Below are 24141 nucleotides of genomic sequence, written 5' to 3'. Positions count from 1 at the left end.
AGAGGCGTAAATCCGCGAACACAATCGGTTCGTCTAGCAGCGATCGCTCAACGTCCGCAGCTACAAGACGCTCTTCGGCCCCGGCCAAACACGATCGCGCTCATGCACTTTGCCGGCGAGCGAGCGATATTTAGGCAGCGGTAGATACGAGTCGGCTTATATGGACACAAAGCCGCGCAAGCGGGCTGCAACCAGAAGCTGCTGCGGCGTCTCGAGGGAGGAGGAGGCGAGGAGCCACATGTTGCACGCGCAGAGTCACGCGGCGATGCGTACGGAGAAACGCGAATTTATTGCCGAAAATGAAATGATACTAAAAGTGTATACTTGATTTGCAGAGTTTAAGTTTGAGTGCGACAAAGATGATATTTAATTCGATGAGTACGGATTTAAAAGCTCCATTTAATTGAAAAATATCGTATAGCGATTACATTTACTTAAGTACGTAAGCCCGTAAATTAATGAACTTAAAAAATTAAATTTTAGAATAATATTAAATAAATCCACAATTATTAGTAAAAAAAATACGAATGAATAGCTGTTATTTATAATTGCATAACGGAGATCTAGATGAATCAATGATAGGCAACCGTGTAACATAAGTGGCATCGGACAATCGACGTGGTCTGTATAACGACTCCCCGATAATTTTCCGATAGGACGAGACTCGGGTGAATTTCTCGACCTTTCCGCACAGATCGAACTCCGAGTAACTGCTGATACCGATCAGCGTATTTGTCTTTATATCGACGAGCGGTCCACCACTGTCACCCTGAAATTCGTATTTAATTAAATCGAGTCCGAAAGAAAAATGCATTTGATTATTAATGAACGTTAGTCAACGTACTCTGCATGCTCCTGCGTATTTACGATTGACAGGAGAGACGCATACTAGATGGTCCTCGCAGGGCTTGATTCCGGGAGCAACGTAGTTGATCTGTCCCACACTGTACCGTAAAATCGGACTCGCACCGGATTCCGAAAGTAACTTTCCGTTTGGGTCTATTTTTTGTTTGTAAATACCGAAACCCGACAAGACAGCGATTTGTGTAGAATTTCCTGGCAGATACTGATTTGGCTTCGCTATCCTGATCTTACCTAGTCTATCGTCATTGAGAGGGAACGGCTCGCTCAACTATTATATCAAGAGGAACGAGATCGAAACGTTAAATTCGATGAATAATTGTTCGACAGTTCCAAGCGACTCACCCTCAAAATTGCTATGTCGTTCGCTCTGTAGCCGGTCTTAACGTAATCCGTAGGCATGAAGACCCACTTGGCGCTGCGGTACACGCCTGATCCCGGTTTGCGCAGATCCACCGTGCCGGCCACGACGCTGATCGGGTCAAGGATAACCAGTCTGGTGCGATTGTTTACGACGCAGTGGGCCGCCGTGATGACGTGATATCTATCGAGTATGCTGCCACCGCAAAAATGTCGAACGCATCCATCCCATAGTGAGACACGTTGAAGGGACACTTGATACTTGAATTGCTTTTCACGGGCGACATCGCCACCGACTATTCGTTGTATTATTTTCGCTGAAACTGAATTTTTGGGAGAAAATAGAATCGATTGCAGAGTGGAGTTTGTTTGGATAAAACGGGTGGAAAAAAGAGAAAAGCTCACCATTGCTTACTGCGGCGATCAATAGCAGTCCCAATAACAAACTCCTTAACGATGTTTTCGACATCTTGTTATAGCTTACTAGATTATGAGTATTATTAAAACTGACACAAGTTGATCTGCATCATTAAAGCTTCAGAGTTGTTATACGTTGAACGATTGTCATATTATGTATTCATATTTTTCTTGACTTTTGTTTTAATCTACCTGTAGGTTTTTTCGAGAAATAAAATGCAAACATAATACAAAATAATGTCGATTTTATTATGCTACATTGATGAATGTGATGATTTAAGATTTGAATAAAAGGACAATAAAATGAAAGCCAAATAAAGAGATGAATTTGTAAGGTGCAAGCAAAGTTCAATGATCAAATTAGTATTTGCAATTCTGTCAGCTCTCTCATGCGTGAAGGCTATGTAAAATCTGTTTCAATACGACTAAATTTTCATTGGTGAAGGTATGCTTATCATCACAAGTAAATACCATTATTGGCCTTTCTTTTACAAGCAAAACTGATTACGGATGACAATAAGTGTTCAAGTTTGATTTGAATATAAACCGATTTTTAAAGCTATTGTCTGAATTTCAATTAGACGTGCAAGATTTCATTCATAAAAAAATTCCTCTCGCTGTCCGAAACTAATTACAGTTTTTTACCAACAATTTATCCTTCAATTATAGTTTAGAAAAATTACAAATCTTATTTAATACCTATGTAAGTGCCGGCGTCTATAGTTATTCTGAAGTAAAAAAATGATTCCTCGGAATCCCATATTATTATCTTAGAGAATTCAATTTTCTTTAAATTTCTTTTTTTTTTAATCTTACGATTAATGAGCCATATGAGCTGAAATATATAGGCGTTTTTTGGCGATTTCCGCTTATCAGACGCTAGTTTAAGTCATAAATTTAATAAATTTGTGCACGACAATTGATGAACCATGAGTACGCAACATGAATTTTTAGACATATAATCATCGAATATCAAAAATTTTGTTTATCATTTTTTATTCAATTTTTTTTTTATAATTTATACAAAATAAAATGATTAGAATTTAACTAATAAAATTATTAGAACAAAGTGAAGAATCATAAACACTTCCGAATGAATAGTGGTTTTATTGTTAGTTGCAGAGAGGAAGCGTGGGAAAAATAAGTTCATGAACATGCTTGAACTGTATACCAGAAGTAGCTGTTCTAAACTGCAAACTCCGTACATCCTCAATGAATTTCAGATAAGATGAGACTCTGGTAAATCTCGTCGTTATTCCGCATTGGTCATAATCCGAACCGCTTGTGACACCGATCAGGGTATTTGTGAAATAATCGACGAGCGGGCCGCCACTGTCGCCCTGAAATTTGAGAAAAATGTTTAAAAATATTTTTAAAAAGAATATAATTTGATTATTCATAAACGTATGATCAACTTACGAAGCATGTTCCTGACAATACTCCAGGAGTCACACCTTGAACACAGACTACCGTGCTTTCGCAGACGAATTTAGGATCAAACTTGTTTATGTATCCGTAAACGAACTGTAAAAATGGAGTGCTACCAGAGTCTATTAATTTGCCGTTTACCAGTGTTTGTTTCCAAGCGCCAAAGCCAGACATAACGGCGGGTGGTGAATACGGTGGCTGATACTGATTGGCCGTCGGTAACTTGATTGCACTTATTCTGCCATCCGTGTGCAACGGCAACGGATTTCTCAACTAGTGTCAAAATGTAAAAAGTCATAAATTAATTGAAAACGTCATCGGTTTTCTTTTAACAATTCCAAGCAGCTCACCCTCAAAATCGCTATATCATGTATTAATTTACGAGTTTTTTCATAAGCTTCAGGCATGTAGATGTACTCGACATCACGATAGATGCCGGGTTTCCGGGTTTTATCCTTCAGATCGTCCGTTCCAGCCACGACAGTAAATTCTAAATTGTTGAATTTATGTGTGTACTTGTCAGTGACACAGTGAGCGGCCGTGATGATGTGATACTCATCGAGTATGCTGCCACCGCACCAATGATAACTGCAACCGTCTGACGAGAGTAACTGAAGAGATACTTGGTACTTGAATCGTTTACCATCTGCTCTTGAGCCCCCGATTATTCTTTGTTTTATTTTCGCTGAAACTGAATTTTTGGGAGAAAATATAATCGATTCCAGAGTGAAGTTTATGTAGATAAAACGGGTGGCAAAAAGAGAAAAGCTCACCATTGCTCACTGCGATGATTAACAGCAGTCCGAATAACAAACTCGACAACGATGTTTTCAACATCTTGATCGAGCTTACTAAATTTTGAGTACTATCAAAACTTACACAAATGGACAGAAACTTTGATCTACACCATCAAAGCTGTAGAGTTGTTATACTTTAAACGATCTTCGTAATGGATATTTATATTATTTTTTCTTTTTAATTTGGATCGTGGGATTTTTTGGGAAATGAAATGAAAATATAATTGAGAGAAATCTGTAATTGGCTTGAAACAATGAGCGGCATGTTTTAGATGAAATTTTGCACAACCTATTGAACTTTTGACAAAAGCTTTGAAACAATAAATTCAAACATACCAAACTGAATAACTATTGTCAGTTTCTATTGAAGAAGAAAAAACATTTATGTTATTGACTCATGGTGATAAGCACACCTTAACCGAAGATGATAAATTAATCGTAATAGAGTAGATTTTACTCACGAGAAAGTTTACTGAATCACAAATGCTAGTGTGCTCATTAAAATTCACATGCACCATTAAAATTGATTTCCTAGTCTTTTATGCAAAATGTTGCTATCAAAGGTATAATGAAATGATAATTCCTTCATTCATTGCTAAATTGAAGGAGACTTATTATTGTTTGAGTGAACTAGAGTGTTAAAACAATACGAACATCTAAAAGAGAGTGAACAATTAATTTTTATATAGATTTTAACTGCTACAAATGTCAAATGTGAGACAAAAAATTTAATAAATTTTCTTCTCAGCTTTATTATAAAGCTCTGTGTAAAATTTCAAAGATAAAATTGTACTCAGGCTACACTTATTTCATTGAAAAAAATGCAATATTAATTGGTTGTAAAGTTCAGATGCAGACTGTTGTATTGACACTTGCTGCGTCTACATTGGTTTCACAAACGAAATTGAGAGCGATAAAAAAGGAATTTCACTTCAATAATGCGTTGCTCACCACGAGCATGCGACTGCAATGATATCGTGCTATATCCACTTACAACGAAACATGTTCTGCTGCATGTGCTCTAATCAAAGTACGAGTACTTATCAATAAATAACGTATATCGATTTACTGCTGACTCGAGATTTTCAAACAACGCCTATATTTATTTTGAATCCAAGTAATTTACTTTTGGGCAAAAAATAATACATTTTTGCGTAAAAATCAGTGAACTATACATTAGTACGTAACATTAATCTTTACACCATTGAACACTGAACATCAAAAGTATTGTTTATTTATTTTATTTTTTTTTTAATGATTTGTACAAAATTAATTGATTAGCGATTATAAATGATTAAAAGAATATAAATCAAATCTAGAATTATAATGGCTCATTTTCCGTGCAGTGACGATATTGGAATAAGTTATATTGATATGTTAACTTTTTGTTGACCATATTATACAAATTATAACTTCGTACATTCTGAATGAAGTTCAAGAAGGACGAGACTCTGGTGTATACGCTTGGTCGTCCGCACTGTGTATAATACGAACCACTGACGACGCCAACTAAGATGTTTGTTTTGGGATCAACGAGCGGGCCGCCACTGTCACCCTGAAATTCGAGTGAAATTTGTGAAAATATTTTTAAATAAATACGACTTCATAACCGTATATTATTAATAAATGTACATAATTAATACATGAAAGATTAACGTACGTAGCATGATCCTCCCAAATTTTTGCCATTCCCATTTTGAACGCAGACTTGTGTGCTTTGGCAGACGAAATTTTCATCAATCTGGTTGATCCAACCCCAAACCCATTGTAAAATTGGACTGGTAGGAGATGATTTATATTCACCGTTTACCGGTGTTTGGTAGTCAGAGCCAAAACCGCTAATCTTGACGGGTACTGAATTAGGTGGCAGATAATCATTTGGCTGTGGTAACTTGATTGCGCTTATTTTCGGATTAGACCTGAGAGGCAACGGATCCTTCAACTAGTGTCAAAAAGTAAACCAGTAAAAAATTAAATGAAAACCCGATGAGTTTTTTATTAAGGTTCTCAGCGACTCACCTTTAAAACTGCTATATCGTTTTCTAAATTTTTCTGCGGGTACTGGAGCCAAGCGGTAGGTATGAAGACCTCATCGACAGCGTGATACAAGGCGGGATGTGATTGTTTTTTGTGCAGTTGGGACGTACCGGCCACGACGGTAATTGGAATATTGTTAAGTCGATGGGTATTCTTTTCGGTGATGCAGTGGGCGGCAGTGATGATATGATACTCGTCGAGTATGCTGCCACCACAAAAGTGGTGGGTGCAACCCGATGTTGTGAGGAATTGAAGAGACACTTGATACTTTAAGTCACCATAATTTGCTCTTGAGCCCCCGATTATTCTTTGCTTTATTTTCGCTGAAACTAAATTTTTAGGAGAAAATAGAATTCATCGTTGTGGAGAGTTAATTTAGATAAAATAGGTGGAAAAAAACTCACCATTGCTCACTGCGATAATTAACAGCAATCCGAATAACAAACTCGACAATGATGTTTTCGACATCTTGAACGAGCTTACTAAATTATGAGTATTATTAAAGCTCTCCTAAGAGGACAGCTTTGACCCGTACCATCGAAACTGTAGAATCGATATACTTTGAACGATTTCCATACTGAATATTTATATTTTTTTCTTCATTTTAACTTGGATCAAACAGTGGGATTTTTTGGAGAATAAAATACAAATATAATTTAGAGAAATGTGCAATTGTATTGAAACAACGAGGGGAATTTTTTTAGATGAAATTTTGCACATCTCATTGAACTTTTAACAATAACTTTGAGATCATAAATATAACATTTCAAAATAAAACACCTTTTGTCATTTGTAATCAGTTTTGATTGAAACGCTTAAACCGATGACAATTTATCGCACTGAAATAGATTTTACGTAGCCTTCTTCATTCTCGAAAAAGCGGAATTGCGACTACTAATTTGATCATTAAACTTTAATTGCATCATTAAAATTGATCTACTCGTTCGGAACTTATTTTAGTGCAAAATATGTTTTAAATTGCCATCAAAGATATTATGAAACGACGATGCCTTCTGGTTCCATTTCTTGCTGCATCGAAGGAGACTTATTATTGTTTGAGTGAAATTGAGTGTCAAAACAATACGATTATATCAAAAAGAATGAGCAATTAATTCTTATAGCCGATTTATTTCATTCTTCGAGGTGAGCATAGGATGGCTACGTGGAGCGCAACCCACGCTCCTCGATAGGCCGAGCTCTAGAAAGGTCTTTTACATTCATTCCTTACATTCTTCCTTCAAAATTTGCCACACTCACACATTTATACTTCGTGAGAGACGTAAGACTGCGATTCTAGCGCTCGATAAACAGGAACAAATATACCCTCGACGCGGCCAATAATAATGCATTCGAACCGAATGATATAGAATAATATACAACTATAACAATGAGTCGTTGGCGGTTCCCATGGTGCATATCTCGGGGCCCCGATACAACGCGCGAACACCCATCGAACTCGCGGTAAATAGCTCGTAAACTAATACACAATGTCGAACACGCCGTCGAAACATGCGCCCATACACGTGTGTATGTTTGTACCTTACGCACAAGCATATCGGCTCTGGACCAAGATCATCGCTGCCGCATAATATGCTGTACGAGCCCGCGCACTTTTACACTCCTACGACATCGACATGCGAATAAGCCTATGTGTACGAGCGTGTTGCACCCCATATGTATAAATATACTCTAAAAGCTCGGATCTCGATATGCCGAGAGAGAGAAGAGTTGCCTGTGTACGCGAGCGAGCGAGCCCCGACACACATCCAACGCCGCACGGAGAGCGAAAGAAAGAGGATCGGTGTTAACACGAGCACAAAACACTATCTTTCATCGATGCTCGTATCGATATGCGTGTATGTGTGTGTGTATTTCTACCTTGTACGTAAGTCAGCCTTCGAGCGCGCCTATGCGTCGAAATTTTTCGACCTCTCCGTGGACGAGGTGTGTCTGTCTTTTTAGCGATTTTTTTCAACTCGAGCGCGTTTTTTATTCTCGTATATGTTACAATAGCGCGATCGGCCACGCGCACGCACGCGCGCAAGAAAATAAAAAAAAAAAAAAAGATTTATTCGATACGATACGCGAGCGAGCTCGATCAATTTGTACGATACGTCCGCGAGTATTTTATATTATATTATATACGTGTGCCGATCGTCGACGCAGGTGCAAAATCGGCACGAGGATATACACTCCATTACCGAACGCGCGTCTCGATTATTGCGGGCGCTTAGAGGCACGAACTGCCCTTGTGTACGTGTGCGCGTGTATCGATATTGAATTTATATTAGTGCTCAATTACGCGCGACGACCGCAAGAAAGCGACATGTTCGTTTTTTTTTTGCTTCTGTCGTCGTTATTTTTTCCTTTGAAGGAAATCAATTAAATTTTCCGTCCTCTTGGGGATTGATGAAAATTGTATGGGGAGAAGAGAGATTGCATTTCATTGAAGTTCGTGAAATATTTGAAAATTTCAATGAATCTCAGTAGAGTTCTACTCCGTCTATTCAAAAATATATCGCTGTAAAATTCGATAAAGGATAATGGAGTAAAAAATGTACGACAAGCTTCGAACCTTACAATCTGACCTGAATACCCGATGAAATCGCATTTAGTTGTCCAATAGCAAATTAAAGGTACGGAAAAGTCGATCGGGTGATAAATAAAAAACAATTCGACCCAGTTAGCCTTTACTTTATGCGGTAGCGCGACGTTTAACAGCAGCAAAAGTCGATGTCAATGTTATTAGATGACGATTAAAGTTCAATCGCTGCTTCGTTACGATAACTTCTCTTTAAAATATTACAACTTCACTCAAATTCAATTGTCTCAATTGATTTCGGTTGAGGTTTTGAAGGGGCCATCGTAAAGCAATTCTAAACATCAAACAAATTGTCACTTCCTTTTTTTAATTTTTTGTGATACGCATAGAGATTAGTTCAGAAATTCTTGGCAGAATTATGATCTCAAGCTTCGGTTGATGAAGCTCGCTTCTTCATAGGATTATAACTTCTAAGCTTCAGATTCGCAATCTTCACAGTTGAAATTCATCATCTCAACCATTTAATCTCGAGCCGGTGGGTCATACGTCGTTATCGCATTAGCATATCGTTGCTTTCTTTGCTTAGACGAGTCATTAAGCTTGGCGAAGTTCAGATGCATCCAAAAATATAGAATATGAGAAATATCGCACCCATTACAGCCAGACGGATCTAGCTTATTTTAATAGAAAAATAAATCGAGAAAAGGCATCGAGACAAATAAATAAATAAACAAACGAAAAAAATCGTCGCTTTTTGATGTACGCGCAAAAAGCTAAATTAGTCGTGTACGCGAAAATCTATTCTCTCTCTCTCTCCTCCGTGGGCTTTTCTTTTACACGTCCCCGAACGTATCCCGAAATAATTGGCAAAAGAAAGACAGCGAACAATGTGAATTATTCGAGACGCCGCCGCAGACGTCAACCGAAAATCTTCCTCGCTTCCAGAGAGAGAAAGAGAGTGAGAGAGGGGGGGCAACAACTCCACAATGAAAGTAAAATGAGACGAATTTCTATGCGTCACTATAAAAGCGTCGTTTTACTCTTTTTCCATCGTGCGGCGTGTGTTGTGGTGTACCCCTTTAAGAGGCCCGACGAATGATCGATCGCAGAAGAGTCGCAGCGAATGAATGTACTCAGATGCGTATGCAGCTATATAATGTTTTAGGAGAAAACAAATACATACACAATGTGCAAAGCTTCTTTTGCTTAAATCACGAGGAATTCTTCATTCTTACTGAGGGAGGGGCTATTGGACTATTAAAATCTAAGAATTAGATTAATTAAGAATATTTATAATAGCTTAATTTGTAATTGTTATAACTGTGTAAACAAAAACATTTTCACGTAAAATGCATGTATTCTATTGAGAGACACCGTCGACAGGCTAGTTCAGACGCAAACACTAGATGGCTTACACGAATAAAGATGTAAACATGCTAGGAAATTAATCATAAAATAAAGATAAAAGAGAGAAGTTAAGCTTAATGAAGTTCGATTGTGTACCTTTTTCTTCGCTAGGAAAATATTTAGTATTACTTTTCAGCAGGCACAGAGATTCTACGTGTTAATTGATTGCACTGCATACTATACGCGAGACAGCTCAATTAAAAAATTGTCAAATATTGCCTCCGTTTCATTTACACACGAGGAACACCATCGATCGAGATAATCCGCAAATTCATGCGGCAGTGCAATATTACATATTTGCAAATAGGAATTATGAGCGGCGCGCCCTCGCTCTAACTATACGCAGAGGGCCTGCGCTCCGATACGTACGAGGCTCTCTCTCGGTCTCGCGTACACATTTACAGACTCGAGTGATTTATCGAGTCGGACTCGCGGTGCGGATCGATTTAAAACTCTCGACTCGTTGGCATTATATATAGGCCGAAAATAGAATTACTTTTAATGCGCTCGCGAGGGGTTATATAGCATGCGTACGCGCGCGTATGTAGGCCCGCACACACTGTTAATCACCTCGTCTTCGACGTAATTATCTCCTTAGCCGCGTGCGGTGTGCTCGGGCAGCAACTCGCGCGCGAGGAAGATCGCCAAACGATGATGATCGCTTTTGGTCTCGAGTCTCGATCTGCGGCAGCCAACGTATATACGTGTACGCGCGAGCACGAATGCACCTGGTCCCGCCGTGCTCTACTCTATATACTCGGCTCTTTTGTGCGCGTATATAGAGGGCTCGATCGGCTAATGCATTTCCCTCGTGAATGAAATTGCCATATCGCGCAATTTCTCTCTATCCGTATTTCGATTCTCTCTCTCTCTCTCTCTCTCTTGCATACACGCATGCCCCGTGTAGCGACTTATGTTGCCAAACGATGATGTACGCGAACGACGACGCGACACGCGTCGTTTTATAACTTGTTCGAAGCGGCTCTAATGCGCGTTTGTAATGGGTGGAAAATGGCCTCAGGATCTCGCGTGTAAGCGCGTTTCAAGTAGGTCGAGATTCGCCTTCGAGATAAAAAAACTATATAGGTGTCTGCGTATCGAGATTTCCCATATATATACCAATGCTGCAGCCGTATATGAGACACTGCCGATCCTGCCGATCGATGCAACCGCCGTCGCGATCATTGAAAATTAAGCCGTAAAAAGTCGCGTACGTACACGCGCGTGCGACATTAATATTTATATAAGTCGCGGGTTGGGTCGCGCTCGTACAGGCTATAAAATAAAATATAATATAGCGCCATAATGTCGCGCGTTTATTGAGTTTATGAATAAATTAGCGGCGCGCGCGAGCAACAATAAAAATACACGCATACACGTGTGTATGTCTGTTGCTGACATCGCGAGTACACGGCGCAATTGAAAGATTTGAGAGACTCGTCGACTCCGCTGAACTATTACGCGTCGGGGCTATTGGCGATCGTGCTAAATGAATTTTCGTACGACTCTCTCGGTTATATAGCTCGGCGCGAAGGTATAATGTCGAAATGCGATTCGATGTACCGGCGCGTTAAATCAAGTACTCAATAATATATGCGTCGACGCAGCTGTTTGGCCTTTTACTGCCAAAGTGTCGAGTATATTATATATTGGCTTCTGCTTGCTCGAGCACCTCGCGAATCGATCGATGCAGTCCACTAGCGCAAAGAATTATATATATAGTCAACTCTCGCGTATTATAATAATATAGCACCTATCGCGCGCGGTAGATATGGATAGACGCGCCGATATATAACGCAATTACTCAAGAAAAAGTTAGTTGCGCCTATGAGAACTCGGAGAGCTTTATATTGTTTCGCTCGTAAATTCTGTCCCTAAACTGACACACGTGCAAATCGATCTTTTCCATATATACACGCGTATAATACATAAATCGGCTTGCCACTGCTACCATACTCACATGCATATAAATAATAATAATAATAAGCGAGCGATAATACGTTGGCTTTTTTTTCGTGTCACACGCGAATATTTTTGCCATGTCATCTGATAATAAACAAAGCTCGTATAGCGCACAGGAGTGCAGTATATAAATATTGCCCCGCGACCTGTGTGCGTTATACGCGCGGCTCGTCCATTATGACGCTATATATGAGCAACAATAGAGGGACTCCCGCGCAAACGTCTATAATATGCAGCTGCACACACACTGACTGACACAAGAGTGCGTATGTATATACTTATACGAGTGACTTTTATGAATACAAATAGTTTCGATAAAAGTGAATGCGTTGTGTGCGGTGGTAGTATGTGTACCTATATAAAAGCTATACAGTGCGATCTGGGTCGCGCCCGAGAGAGAGAGAAAAGAAAATTATTAACGACCTCGCGGCAGTCGCGGCGCTGCTCCTATGGGTTGACACGCGTAAATCATAAGGCTATTTACACCTTTTGCGTCGTACACAGCAGAGATCGAGATCGTTTTTATTTACAAGTATAACCGAGCAGAGCTCTTGTCTACGCGCGTTATATAAGTCCCCGAAGCCGAGATAGAAACGTACACGAAAAACGATGCGATCGCTGGAGCGAATCCGGCGCACGAGAAGAAGAAAAAAAGAAGAAGAAGAAGGAAAAGCTCGGTGGCGGCAAAAAAAGAGTCCCGGAGTAGCGTACGCGTACATTTATAGCCGAGCGATTTAACGAGCAAATGGCCGGTATTTATACGCGAATATACAACATCAATGCGCGAGCAAAACACGTACGCATCTAGAAGGACAAAAGCGAGATGAACGCTAGACACCCGCTCGCGCGACCGCAGCCGACACAAGTGATTATGAGCACAGCTCGAGGAGAGAGAGAGAGAGAGAGAGAGAGTTAGAGCTTTTGGAAGAAGATGCAGCGCTACAGAAAGGGAGAGGCAATTTCGCCTTCTTCGCGCTCCATTAGTAAATTTGGGCGCGGACAACTGTATGCACTCTACGCGCGCCGATGTTTACAAGCGCCAGCTCCGTCTCTGAGCGATGCACGCGTTTATGAATTTATTTACCGAGCCTGGATGTTAATTAAACGGCTGGTTTTTAATTTAGTACGAGACAACTGAAAAGCATCGTAGGTCTCCATATCTCTATAATTCTCGAGATATTTTCTCAGAGACTCGAAAAGCTCAGAGAGTGAAAATTATAACTATATATTACAATGATCATTAAATATGATCGCCTTGAATTTTGAATTCCGCGAGTCGACAACTTTACTCGAAGGCTATGACGTTTCAATTTCTCAAAACGAGTCATACGCATGATGAAGTTTGTACGAATTTTTACGACTAGCTCGAGCAAAAAAAAAAAAGATAACGCGCTGCATTCCGTGCGGGGCCGCCGCCGCCGCCACTGATCGTGACATTTCGACGCGACGATTCCTCGAAATAATACATCAGTTTGAGCACTATTAAGACTTTGCAGCTTATACACACACACACAGAGCCACCCGCTGTCATACGTCTATATATCGGCCCACGCATCGGCGCGTATATAGTTCGTGGCGTCTGCGGCGTAAAAGTTCGCGCCACGCAATGAAAATCTAAATCTCGAGTCGAGCGGCAAAAGTGCACGAGCGTGACCGTGTCAATGAGCTCTCTTCTCTCTCGCATACACTGTACGAGTCGCGGGGCGCTTATACCGCTCACACACACAGCTTCGTGGCCCCGCGCGCGCCGTATTACGCCCAATGCGAACTAGTCGAAGCGTGCATGACGCTCGGCGCGCGGTGTGCATGCCGCAAAAGCTCTCTCTCTCTCCGTCGCTAAATTTACGGCTCGCTTCCATGGGGGATCAGCGGGCATACGTACGATGTAAAGCATATACTTGTAGATATGGGCGCATGTGCGACTGCGAGCACCGCTCTGTGCGCCGTGCACCGTCGAAATCCATCCGAACGCGTGTACGATATACTACATCGTATACGACACTGTTTCAGGCATTATAATGACCATTAAAATATTTCAATAGAACTTTAGAGCTTTAGCGTTGCAACGGATCGTGGTATAACGTACGTAAAAGTGTGTGTGTGTGTGCTTGCAGAGCTTGCACGCCGAAGCTCGCTAAATGATATTCGAGAGTTTAATTAAAAGCAACGGCCGGTCGAGCATCCGCCTGATTCGAGCCGACGCAGTATAAAAGCCGCATTTGTCAAGAAAAGTCGTCGGTCAAAGTCCACCTGCGGACGATATTCACAAAATTCAGAGCTTGCGTAGCGTGGAAAATTTCAGGACTCGCGCACGTGCGTTATCAAGTATCAAGTCTCAGTTACTCCGAGCTGCTCCAGCAAAGTGAAATACCACTGTACTCGCGAGCTATACGGCCCGCAATTTGTTACCTCGTCGGCGCGTGTATATATACACAGCTCGCGCGGGGGCTGCTGCTCGCTCTCTATATGAGTAATTGCCTTATAGCCGCGGCAGCGGCGGCGGCGGACGATATATATTCGCGCGCGGGCATACGTGTCGTCGCTCGAGCCACGCGGGCCGGAAGTGCAATCGTTCATCGCGTTCAGCGGGCACGCAGCAGCACGTCTTCATCCGCAGCAGCAGCAGCAACGGTATGCGCAGTGTGTATACCTCGTACTCGCGGCGTGTCCGCAGCTTTTCCGCGACGCGTGCAGTCGCACGCGATAGATACCATACGCGCGTGCATTTCTCCACTCGCGCGAGGGGCAGAGAGAGAGAGCTTTAATAACTCATTTATGAAACGCGAGGTATATATATAATGCACAACACTCGTTTGGCCATAGGCGATCCCGTACGTGGCGAGTTCGTGCCGCGTTCGAATAGTGTTTGTATACATCAGAGAGGCTGCTGCTGCTGCTGCTATACGTACTACGCTACGAGTGACACGACACTTGCGGGAGTATATATACGGGAGAGCATCGTATTAAATGTGCAATATACTTATGTTTGTACCGCACACGCGCGCGCGAGCTCCAAGGTATCGTATACGTTTCTTACGACGGATGCGAGACTCTAATCGAGATAAATCGTTCGCGGAATTATTTATTTCTCTCGCGCCTCGTGTACGCACGCGCTACACAGCTACACGGCTCGCGCGCGAGTTATTCGCGCGAAAATAGAAATATTTCGCTTTTGCTGCTGTAGCATCGGTATGTGTTTGTGTGTGTGTGTGTGTGTGTGTGCTCGACACACGCAAGCTTTACAGTTATAAAATTGTGCGCGGCGATATACGCGTGCGCAAGATCGAGGCCCGATAAAACAATGCAAAGCTATGTGTGCACTAGCTGCTTCGCAGATCTCGACGACTCTCGTAGCTACTTCGTAAATTTAATCGCGGAATTCGCAAAATTTTCCCGAACGCACGAGCGAGCGTAATTATCAAACCTGAACCAGTGCGCGTTTCCTGGACCCGCAGCAGCACCAGCTGCACCAGCAGTATATATAGAGCTCATTTGCACCAGCGCCTGGCGTGCAAAGAATCGCCTGCCGCTGCAGTGGCCACTTGCAATCCAATCAAAACGCGATCATCGCGCGAGCACAGTGTCAGCTGTACCAGAGAGAAAGAGAGAGAGAGAGAGTGAGTGAGTGAGTGAGTGAACGAGCGAGTGAGAAAGAGAGAGAGAGAGAGAGAGAGAGAGACACGCGGTACGAGGGAGACCTCACACGGAGTTTTCAGATTTTCAGAGAAAGATCGGTGGCGGCGGCGGCGGCCCGTTGCGCACTCGGTTCTCTCGGCTGCTGCGGTGCGGGCCTCCGAGGAAGCGATCAGGAACACGAAGCGCTCGCTATGCATGACGACGCGTTCGAGGGACGCAACAGGCCTGGCTTTCATTCGCACTCGAGCCCCGATCGCGTCGAGATCTTTCGCGCTTTTCGAAACATACAAACTCCCTTCAAAAACGCGTAATCAGCCCTCGCCGGCCGAGAATTACATTACGCGTATATACCTACGTGAAAGTGCATTTGCACCAGGCCAACTCGACCGAAGCTCGACGATATCTCCGATAAAGATCGTTGGTGCGCGTGTGGCAGTCATTAGTCCGAACAATCGCGGTATTGTACTCGCCGCGTGTGTTTACCGAGGCAAGCTCGTAACGAAAGATCGTGATGCGATAACGATCGATGTCTGGCCCCGCGCGCGTCCATCGCGTGCGTACAAACGTTTATGAAGCAAATTTAATCGTAAAATAATTCATTCCTATGTTATAAGGACGACAAAAAAGGCAATCCAGCTCTCTTAATTTTTCCCTTTTACAAGAGCTTGCTCTCAAAAACCAACGAACTGTCCATCACGTATACGCACGGCTCGAACTATTTCGTCCGCAGCTAGCTCGCAGAGAGAGAGAGAGAGAGCACTGCTAAGTCGACAGGTGTGTAACGCGATCTCGCTCTCCGTCGTCTCGCCCCGAAGCGTCTCTTAAGCCAACCGGAAATAGCTTAAGTAAGAAAGAAAAGAAGAAGAAGAAGGCAACCAACACCCTCGCATCTCTCTCCCTCTCGCGCGCGATTTCTTTTTAGCGATCGTCTGCTTCTACTTCTTATAATACAGTCGAAAAAGACGTGCTCGACGCAACGAGTCGCTCGGCCGCTCGCCGTTGACAGGTTTGCGGTTGTCTTATAATAGTCCGCCTGTGCGCTCCAAACGCGTATTATATGTAGTAGTGGCGATCGCCACACTTGCACTACCGCACGCACGCACACACACCTTTGTCTCTGCTCGACCACTCGGCTATATTTATCTTCTTATAAAAGCGATCGGTGCGAGCTGCATAATAGGTGAAAGATGGCACGCGAGCTCTCGTCTACTTCGTCGTCGTCGTCGTCGGGCAGATGCGTGGGCGCTTCGTTTTTTACCTTTTTTTTAAAACTACACCTCGACTCTCTCGTTTATGATATTATTATAGCTCGTTGTTCCGAGTCATCAGGCGTAATTAGGGCGAAATGTGTGGATTCACGCGAAAGTCGGTGTGTTTTTGTGTATATATTCTTTTTTTGGTTTTTTTTTTTGTCGAAGGGAGAAGTTGAACTATATGGGCTCGTTATTGTGTCAAGAGGGAGACGGATGTGTGTCCGTGTGTACTTTTTGATGGTTTTTTAATCACGTTGGCAAAAAATTGGAAGACATGCCCACGCCGCGCCGCCGCATAAAACACGCGAGCGCATACGGCCGTATAATCGAATTAAAATTCAAGATAAAGCCGCAAGAGGTATCCTGAATCATAATCTCTCATAATTATTCATGAATTCATAATATTCCAGCCCAATGATTAATAATGAATTTATTAAACAAAATGTTTACACCAAAATAAATCGAGCGCACGCACACACGCGCACAGGTACGCCGTATACGTTTTATGACTACATAATTAAATTAGAGCAAATCTAATATCGTACGCACGCGAACGGCGTTGGCTGTAGCTGCACTCGAGCCGGGTACGAAAAGCCGAGTCGAGCTATATAAGAGGCGAGCGCTGAGAGAGAGAAAAAAACAAGGTACTCGAAATAATTAGCATTCCAATAAAACTTGGCGTTTTCCGCGCGTCGAATTCCGCGTCGTATACGTACGTATGTACATACGTAATTATACCGAAACTCCCTCAACACACGCATACACACACACACGGCACACGGGCGACTCGTTGGTCTTTTTACATATCTCCGCGGGGATTAGAATCAACCTCTTTTTTCTTCTCTTTTTTTTTATACCTTCTTCCTCTCTTCTACCGTCCGATCGTATTGCTTCGCGCATACACAGGAGCTGCGACTCGTAATTGTACGCGTAGACGCACACACAGACGCGCATACATATGTGTATAATTAATTCAAGGATTGTGCAGGACCGAAGATAGATACGCGAGCCTAGGCGCATACCGTTATAATACGTGCAATCGAGCATACGTGTGCTTCGAGACTCCAACTTTTGCCCAGGATGTTTATATTCGAGCGGCCGTGAATTTCATACGGCGTACGCATAGATCGGCCTATATGAGTATCATTTTAAAGTGGACGTGTATTTGCTCGCAGATATCATTTGCGTACACGCGTGCGACGGCCTACCGTGTGCGTCGCGCAGTTCGATACGTTCATCTTTTTTTTTTTTTTTTTTTAAGTGACGGCCTGATCGTGTAAACGCGTTGTACAATGATGAATTGGAGGAATCGACGTAAAAGATTAAAAATGACAAGGATTTTCTACAAGGATACCGATAGTAAATAAGTACTTCGGAAAAGGTTCAATTAATCATTGGAACTTTGAAAAATCGGTTCAACAGCAATACATTCGAGAAGGAATTAAAATTTGAGTTTACATACGACAACACTCATACAAAAATGAATAACAGTGAATAACGGATTGATATATTTTATTGTTCTGCACAAAATTGAAGTATTTTCAGGTGAAACATTTTCAAAAACTACATTGTGCACTCATATAATTGTATAAAACTTCATTATATCCGAATGTCTATGAACAAATCTCACTCTCCTAGGGTTTGCTTCGATTATGTACTACATGAATGTGAGTTCTGAGGTTACGATAATGTACTGAATTTATGTGAATTTTGAGGTGACTTTTTCGCCCAAATGCTTTCTGACAAATATCACATTCAAAGGGTTTTTTCTGATTATGTACACTGTTTATATGATTTTTGAGGGTACCTTTTTCTCCAAATGACCTGTGACAAATCTCACAGTTAAAAGGTTTGCTACGATAATGAAGTGTCATAATGTGCCTTTTGAGTTTACCTTTTTCTCCAAATAATTTAAAACAAATCTCACATTCAAAGGGTTTGCTACGATCATGTACTTCGATCACGTGTCGTTTAAGGTTTGGTTTTAGCCCAAATGATTTGTGACAAATTTCACATTCGAAGGGTTTGCTTCGATCATGTACTGCTTTAATGTGACGCTGAAGGTTAGAGTTGAGTCCAAATGATTTGTGACAAATTTCACATTCGAAGGGTTGGCTACGATCATGTACTGTAATTATATGAGTTTTAAGTCTTTCTTTTAGTCCAAATGATTTGTAACAAATGTCGCACTCAAAGGATTTGATACGATTATGTACTGAATTTATGTGAGTTTTGAGATGTGATTCTTTTCCAAATGATTCGTGACAAATGTCACATTCAAAGAGTTCGTTCTCATTATGTAATGTATTTATGTGAGTTTTGAGACTAGCTTTGTATGCAAACGACTTGGGGAAAATTTCACATTTATATTCAATGCCCTTATGTGCCGAGTTGATACGTGCATTTAAACTCGACTTGACTGTGTAAAATTTTTGACACATTTTGCACTCATAAGATAATTTGGTTTGAGGTTTTTTTCTAAATATTTTTTTCTCCTCACATTCATTAGAGTAATTGGTCTGAATTTGATCTTCTACTTTCACGATAGGTGGATTATTCTGATATTCAGTTTTGCAAATGGTGGCCGATGGAGACTTAGGTTCAAGTTTAACATTTTCACACTCAAAATCGACGAATATTTTTTCATCTATCTTTTCCTGTAACGCTACAGTCTCATTTATGTGACTTGTCTGAAATTAAAATTTTTTATAACTTTTTGATATCGAAAATACAGAATATAATTTGAATCATTGAACTCACTGATGATTTATGAAACTGAAGAGTTTCAATGTTTTTGATGTCGCAATAGTCTACAAAATCGAATGGAGGGTCACACAAATCGTCGCTGGCAGCTGGCCAAGAATCTTTCGGCTCTTCCTTAACACTAAGGAATGATCAAATTTAATGAAGCGATCATTTGAAAAAGCATCATTGAACAAACATAAAATGTTATACCTAATTGTATCTACTCTGCTACCCATCACTCACTTGATTTTGAGTATTCACTGTGAATTCGCACGATACAAACTGAAAAAATATTCGAGGTTATGTGCAACTAGATTTCACCAACTTGTAAACACTCGCTTAATGCAGAAATTTAGCTCTCCTCGTCAGCGACTGACTCACTATATTTGTAAATAAGCGAGGTTATCCCGCGACTGTGAATATAGCTCCTCGCCGATACTTTCCCCCTCTAATATCGACCGGTCGTACGCTAGAGGGATTCGCATGACATTAAAACTGAAAAAAAATTGTAATAAAAGTTGCATTCATTCGGGCGCATAATTTGCTTACACATTGTAAAATTGAAGCGGAGAAACATTTACAGTTAAGTGAACTCACACCGATAGTGCATTATGGTATTACCTACATTATTATTAGAAATTATGTTATATTAGTCATTGGAGCCGTAAGGTGTCAGACGTATTGATAATTTTACAAAATACATCTCTTATATTCTATATTATTTCTCTTAAAAAACTAACGGCCTGATTGTAACACGATCGCACAGTTTGCACTCGTTTTTAGTGTCCTGAAAGGTGGAGTTTATGTAATATAAAGAATGTCTCAGGCTTCAGTATGATTATGGATTTTGCACCTCACTGGAAATATATTCAAATGCAATGATGAATCGATGCGCATCACGGGCTTTAAGTATCTGACGTCTATATGTGTAAGCACAGCGAGCCGAAAATGCGCTCGGGTGCAAATTTTTTTTTTTTTTTTTTGCGATTCCCTCGATTAATCGCTCGATTCACTCGTGTACGCAACATAAATCAAAATCGCGCATAACGTACGCATTCTTGGCATTGCCGCTCGGCTCTAATGCGTATCTCGTCGAGAGTCGGCGACGGGCGACTTATAAACTCGCTCGAAAAACAGAAATATGGATAAAAACGTCCGATAAGTATAAATATATAAAATGAGGCATACTGGCGCCACAGGAATGTACGATGATCTCTTGTCTCACCTACACAGACGCGTATGTATAATACTCGCTCGCGAGCATTAACATGTCATTTAATAGATCTAAGTACTGTAACGATTTATAAGAGCAAAAAAGAAGGCCGAGGCACTCGAGAGCTTGCGCGAGTATATCTCGAGCGTGGCCATCTCTCTCTCTCTGTCTCACCGCGTGCAAAATATAAACACGTGTCGCCTCATAGTCTACTACCGTATTTAAATGCCAGGCAAGTGAAACGACATCACCTCCGGTCCTAAGGATCATTAATTAAAATTTCGCGACGTGCGCGATATACCGGAGCTGTCACTGCTCCGCTGCTACTGCTGCTGCGCCATGCCATAAGCATCACAATAGAGATATCAGCGTGTCGCGCGCGCGATTCCAAGCAGTGGTGTACACCGGTGAACATCGCACATAAGTGGCTACCGTCGTGTAATAATCGCCGAGCGCGCGCGAGGGACTGCATATTATGTATGGAAGCAAAAAGTTAAAAAAAAAAAAAAGGAGAAAGACAGAGAGAGAGAGAGAGAACGAGAAGCTCGTGCAGCTGCAGCAGCTGATAATTTATTAATGCGTCAGTCGAGTTCCCTTATCTCGTGGGTGTGTTGTATACGTATGGCTTGTATATAATATACTTGTTGCACACCTACAACTAGCTGCTGCTGCTGCAGCTACACCATATATATACGCACACGATACGTTACCACTTGCGTGTCTCGTAAAAGGAACGACGAAAGCGAGTTTGTCGTTTATAGTTTGCGGATGATTTACGGGTTTTACTTGCCTCGCGCGCGCGCAAAACCCGACTCCGTACGTATATATGTATATAATACCTGCAGTCGATCGACTTAGCGCCGAGATACATATATATATAGCTATGTACACTGATATTCTTGAGACGTTGTTTAGATCCGAGATTGCCATGCGCGCAGCCATACGTAATGTATGCTTGTGTAGCTTGCGATAAGTAGTAGCGACAGCTTTTGCCAGCGAGGAATTAACGTAGTTCGAACGAAAAAAAAGCTTCTAATGAGCCCCGAGGCAGAACTTGAATTATTACGTTTGGTTTATTTTTTGTTCGTTTCTTTTTTTTTTTTTTCAACGAGTCGCAACGAGCTTTTTTCTTCGAGTTCACGACGATTGAGAGAGAGAGAGGGGAAATTGGGATTTGAGAAATTGATGCGAGCGATTCTTTCTTGCAGTCGCGAGGTGTCATCAGATTTTTGAAATTAGCAATAATTTTCATGGTATTGTGTGATAGCGACTTACTTGCCATGAGCCAAATGTAGCAGAATTTTAGTGTGGGTGACTCGATTAACTCGTTAACGCCGAGATGGACAGAATTTTTTTCTCTATTGTAGTCTACAATTAAATCATCTTATCGGAGCGAGAAAAATTTTTGAGTACTCATTTTTTATGTAAAATTTAATGTACTTTTTGAATATGCGTTTATAATTAACCTCTGATAAACATTAAAACAGTTATAAACAATTACTGCAAAAAAACACGATTTTGAATCTTGAAAAAAACTTTGATTTAAATTTTTTTTATGAAAGAGACTTGAACTGTGGCCAATAATATCTAAAATTGTGGAATAATGATCAACAGTTTAAAGTACTGTGGGTGGGATTTGAATATTCAAAATGGTAGACTCCAAAAAATACACTTTTCGCAAGAAATTTACCAAAAAATGTTCCAAAAAATGTACTTTTTTGTTCGAAAACGATCAACATTAGAAAAAAAAGTTATTGAATATTCGAATCCCACCTACAGTACTTTAAACTGTAGATCATTATTTCACAATTTTAGGTATCATTGGCCATAGTTCAAGTCTCTTTCATAAAAAAAAATTTGAATCAAAGTTTTTTTTCAAGATTCAAAATCGTGTTTTTTCGCAGTAAATTGTTTATAACTTTTTTCATATTTATCAGAGGTTAATTATAAACCCATATTCAAAAAGTACATTAAATTTTACATAGATAATGAGTACTCAAAAATTTTTCTCGCTCTGATAAGGTGATTTAATTGCAGACTACAATAGAGAAAAAAATTCTGTCCGGCTCGGCGTTAACGGGTTAACGACGACATAAAATAATACATATAAAAAAGATTTGCATTTAAATTCAGTTTTATTTGACATTTAATTTGAAAATTCAAGATTTAATTTACCCCTGAGAGTAAAGATTTCTCTATTAATAATATAGTTGATAATACGAATTCATTTACTCCACTCTTCAGCATCATTATCGTGTTTTACTTCATCTTTATTTTCAGTTGGATCATCTTCATCTTGATTTTCAGTTGGATCATCTTCATCTTGATTTACAGTTGGATCATCTTCATCTTGATTTTCAGTTGGATCATCTTCACCTCCATTTTTAGTTGGATCATCTTCATCTCCATTTGTAGTTGGATCATCATCATCTCCATTTTCATCTTCATTATCGACATAAGACGACTCTGTAGTTGTGGATACAGATTTAGATATAGGTGTACCGTTGATAGTTCCAGTAATATCCCTAACTATATCAGACAATTCCGGAGCTGACTGTGCTAAGTCATGAGTTATATCTGACACATGACTTAGCCAGCTTTGGTTATCTCCTGAATGATGCTCGACTGGAGGCTTACGTTTAGTTGAAGGTCTACGCTTAGTTGAAGATTTATGCACCCCTGTAGGCTTATGCGGCCCTACAGGTTTACGCTTAGTTGAAGATTTATGTACCCCTGTAGGCTTATGCGGCCCTACAGGTTTACGTCTGGTTGAAGGCTTACGCGGGGGTTGAGGTTTACGTCCGTTTGGACGCTTACGCGGGGGCTGAGGCTTACGCACGCCGAAAGAAGGACCCTTTTTTTTCCTTAATGCTGAGGCTGAAAAAGAATGAAATTCAAGTCAAAGAATGAAAAAAGGAGAAAATATACTTTTCATTCCAGCGGCCCGAAAGTGACTACTTTCCTGCCGCTGCGCAAAGCGGGAAGAGCGATTTTCGGGCCAATGTGTATGAAAAATAGTATACAGGCCTATGCCGCGAAAAAAGAAAACCCCAGAGCACGTGTTTATCGGCTTCGGCCACTAATTACACGTACCCTGAGACTTTTCTGTTTTTCGCGGCCTAGGGAAGTAATATACTATTACTTATCACCGGGATGATATACTTTATTTATTACCTTCTGCATCAGGATCCGCTACAGCATCAGCTTCGGCAGTTGCTTCAGCATCTGCTTCAGGATCGGCAATCGCATATGCCGAACAAGAATAAACCACCAATAAAAAAAGAAAAAACAAAGATAACTTCATTTTGGCTTAGCCGTTCGAATCGTGGAACGTACTGTACTCAAGACGAACTTTCCTCGATGTTTTTATTCCTAAAATTGGTCACGTTATGCATTTTTAGTCGTGTATTGTATACAAATAAAAAAACATTATTATGCAATAGACGTAAGCGATGTGGCTTGCGATAAGCAGCACCTACAGTT

The 24141-nt window shown here is 41.0% G+C and overlaps 5 protein-coding genes across 5 annotated transcripts; all 5 read right to left on the bottom strand.

Annotated features, from left to right (window-relative positions):
* Window positions 1-538: 538 nt before the first annotated feature.
* LOC106651993 (chymotrypsin-like elastase family member 2A) lies at window positions 539-1690 on the bottom strand. The gene is made up of 4 exons (XM_014370709.1): window positions 1627-1690; window positions 1207-1538; window positions 845-1132; window positions 539-769 (listed from the first exon to the last, which is right to left on the bottom strand). The coding sequence occupies exons 1-4, from the start codon at window positions 1688-1690 to the stop codon at window positions 539-541; spliced, it is 915 nt and encodes a 304-aa protein (XP_014226195.1).
* A 1060-nt stretch (window positions 1691-2750) lies between these two features.
* On the bottom strand, window positions 2751-3903 carry LOC106651994 (trypsin eta-like). The gene is made up of 4 exons (XM_014370710.1): window positions 3840-3903; window positions 3417-3757; window positions 3058-3339; window positions 2751-2978 (listed from the first exon to the last, which is right to left on the bottom strand). Exons 1-4 carry the CDS (start codon window positions 3901-3903, stop codon window positions 2751-2753), a joined length of 915 nt encoding a protein of 304 aa, XP_014226196.1.
* Window positions 3904-5039: 1136 nt separating this feature from the next.
* On the bottom strand, window positions 5040-6368 carry LOC106651995 (mite allergen Der p 3-like). The gene is made up of 5 exons (XM_014370711.1): window positions 6305-6368; window positions 5883-6229; window positions 5524-5805; window positions 5358-5418; window positions 5040-5074 (listed from the first exon to the last, which is right to left on the bottom strand). The coding sequence occupies exons 1-5, from the start codon at window positions 6366-6368 to the stop codon at window positions 5040-5042; spliced, it is 789 nt and encodes a 262-aa protein (XP_014226197.1).
* Window positions 6369-18285: 11917 nt separating this feature from the next.
* Window positions 18286-19802, bottom strand: LOC106652072 (zinc finger protein 431-like). The gene is made up of 3 exons (XM_014370815.2): window positions 19656-19802; window positions 19461-19584; window positions 18286-19390 (listed from the first exon to the last, which is right to left on the bottom strand). The coding sequence occupies exons 1-3, from the start codon at window positions 19679-19681 to the stop codon at window positions 18335-18337; spliced, it is 1206 nt and encodes a 401-aa protein (XP_014226301.1). The 5' UTR covers window positions 19682-19802; the 3' UTR covers window positions 18286-18334.
* A 2871-nt stretch (window positions 19803-22673) lies between these two features.
* On the bottom strand, window positions 22674-23980 carry LOC106651996 (neurofilament medium polypeptide-like). Its single transcript, XM_014370712.2, has 2 exons — window positions 23833-23980; window positions 22674-23535 (listed from the first exon to the last, which is right to left on the bottom strand). The coding sequence occupies exons 1-2, from the start codon at window positions 23960-23962 to the stop codon at window positions 22883-22885; spliced, it is 783 nt and encodes a 260-aa protein (XP_014226198.1). The 5' UTR covers window positions 23963-23980; the 3' UTR covers window positions 22674-22882.
* Between the last annotated feature and the right edge of the window lie 161 nt (window positions 23981-24141).

The sequence above is a fragment of the Trichogramma pretiosum genome, unplaced genomic scaffold (assembly GCF_000599845.2).
Source record: "Trichogramma pretiosum strain Unisexual culture from Peru unplaced genomic scaffold, Tpre_2.0 scaffold13, whole genome shotgun sequence".
Lineage (NCBI taxonomy): Eukaryota > Metazoa > Arthropoda > Insecta > Hymenoptera > Trichogrammatidae > Trichogramma > Trichogramma pretiosum.
The sequence above is the reverse complement of the archived record's forward strand: the minus strand, read 5'-3'. Positions and strand labels throughout refer to the sequence as shown.

Coding starts and splice junctions, on each gene's coding strand:
- LOC106651993 (XM_014370709.1), bottom strand. CDS start 1,690: ATGTCGAAAACATCGTTAAGGAGTTTGTTATTGGGACTGCTATTGATC. Junction 1,539..1,626: donor GATCGCCGCAGTAAGCAATG/GTGAGCTTTTCT, acceptor ATTCAGTTTCAG/CGAAAATAATACAACGAATA. Junction 1,133..1,206: donor ACGACATAGCAATTTTGAGG/GTGAGTCGCTTG, acceptor TTGATATAATAG/TTGAGCGAGCCGTTCCCTCT.
- LOC106651994 (XM_014370710.1), bottom strand. CDS start 3,903: ATGTTGAAAACATCGTTGTCGAGTTTGTTATTCGGACTGCTGTTAATC. Junction 3,758..3,839: donor AATCATCGCAGTGAGCAATG/GTGAGCTTTTCT, acceptor CCAAAAATTCAG/TTTCAGCGAAAATAAAACAA. Junction 2,979..3,057: donor TATTGTCAGGAACATGCTTC/GTAAGTTGATCA, acceptor CTCAAATTTCAG/GGCGACAGTGGCGGCCCGCT.
- LOC106651995 (XM_014370711.1), bottom strand. CDS start 6,368: ATGTCGAAAACATCATTGTCGAGTTTGTTATTCGGATTGCTGTTAATT. Junction 5,419..5,523: donor ATTTGGGAGGATCATGCTAC/GTACGTTAATCT, acceptor CTCGAATTTCAG/GGTGACAGTGGCGGCCCGCT. Junction 5,075..5,357: donor CTTAGTTGGCGTCGTCAGTG/GTTCGTATTATA, acceptor TTTGATGTTCAG/TGTTCAATGGTGTAAAGATT.
- LOC106652072 (XM_014370815.2), bottom strand. CDS start 19,681: ATGGGTAGCAGAGTAGATACAATTAG. Junction 19,585..19,655: donor AGCAGAGTAGATACAATTAG/GTATAACATTTT, acceptor ATCATTCCTTAG/TGTTAAGGAAGAGCCGAAAG. Junction 19,391..19,460: donor TTCAGTTTCATAAATCATCA/GTGAGTTCAATG, acceptor TTTTAATTTCAG/ACAAGTCACATAAATGAGAC.
- LOC106651996 (XM_014370712.2), bottom strand. CDS start 23,962: ATGAAGTTATCTTTGTTTTTTCTTTTTTTATTGGTGGTTTATTCTTGT. Junction 23,536..23,832: donor AGCGGATCCTGATGCAGAAG/GTAATAAATAAA, acceptor ATTCTTTTTCAG/CCTCAGCATTAAGGAAAAAA.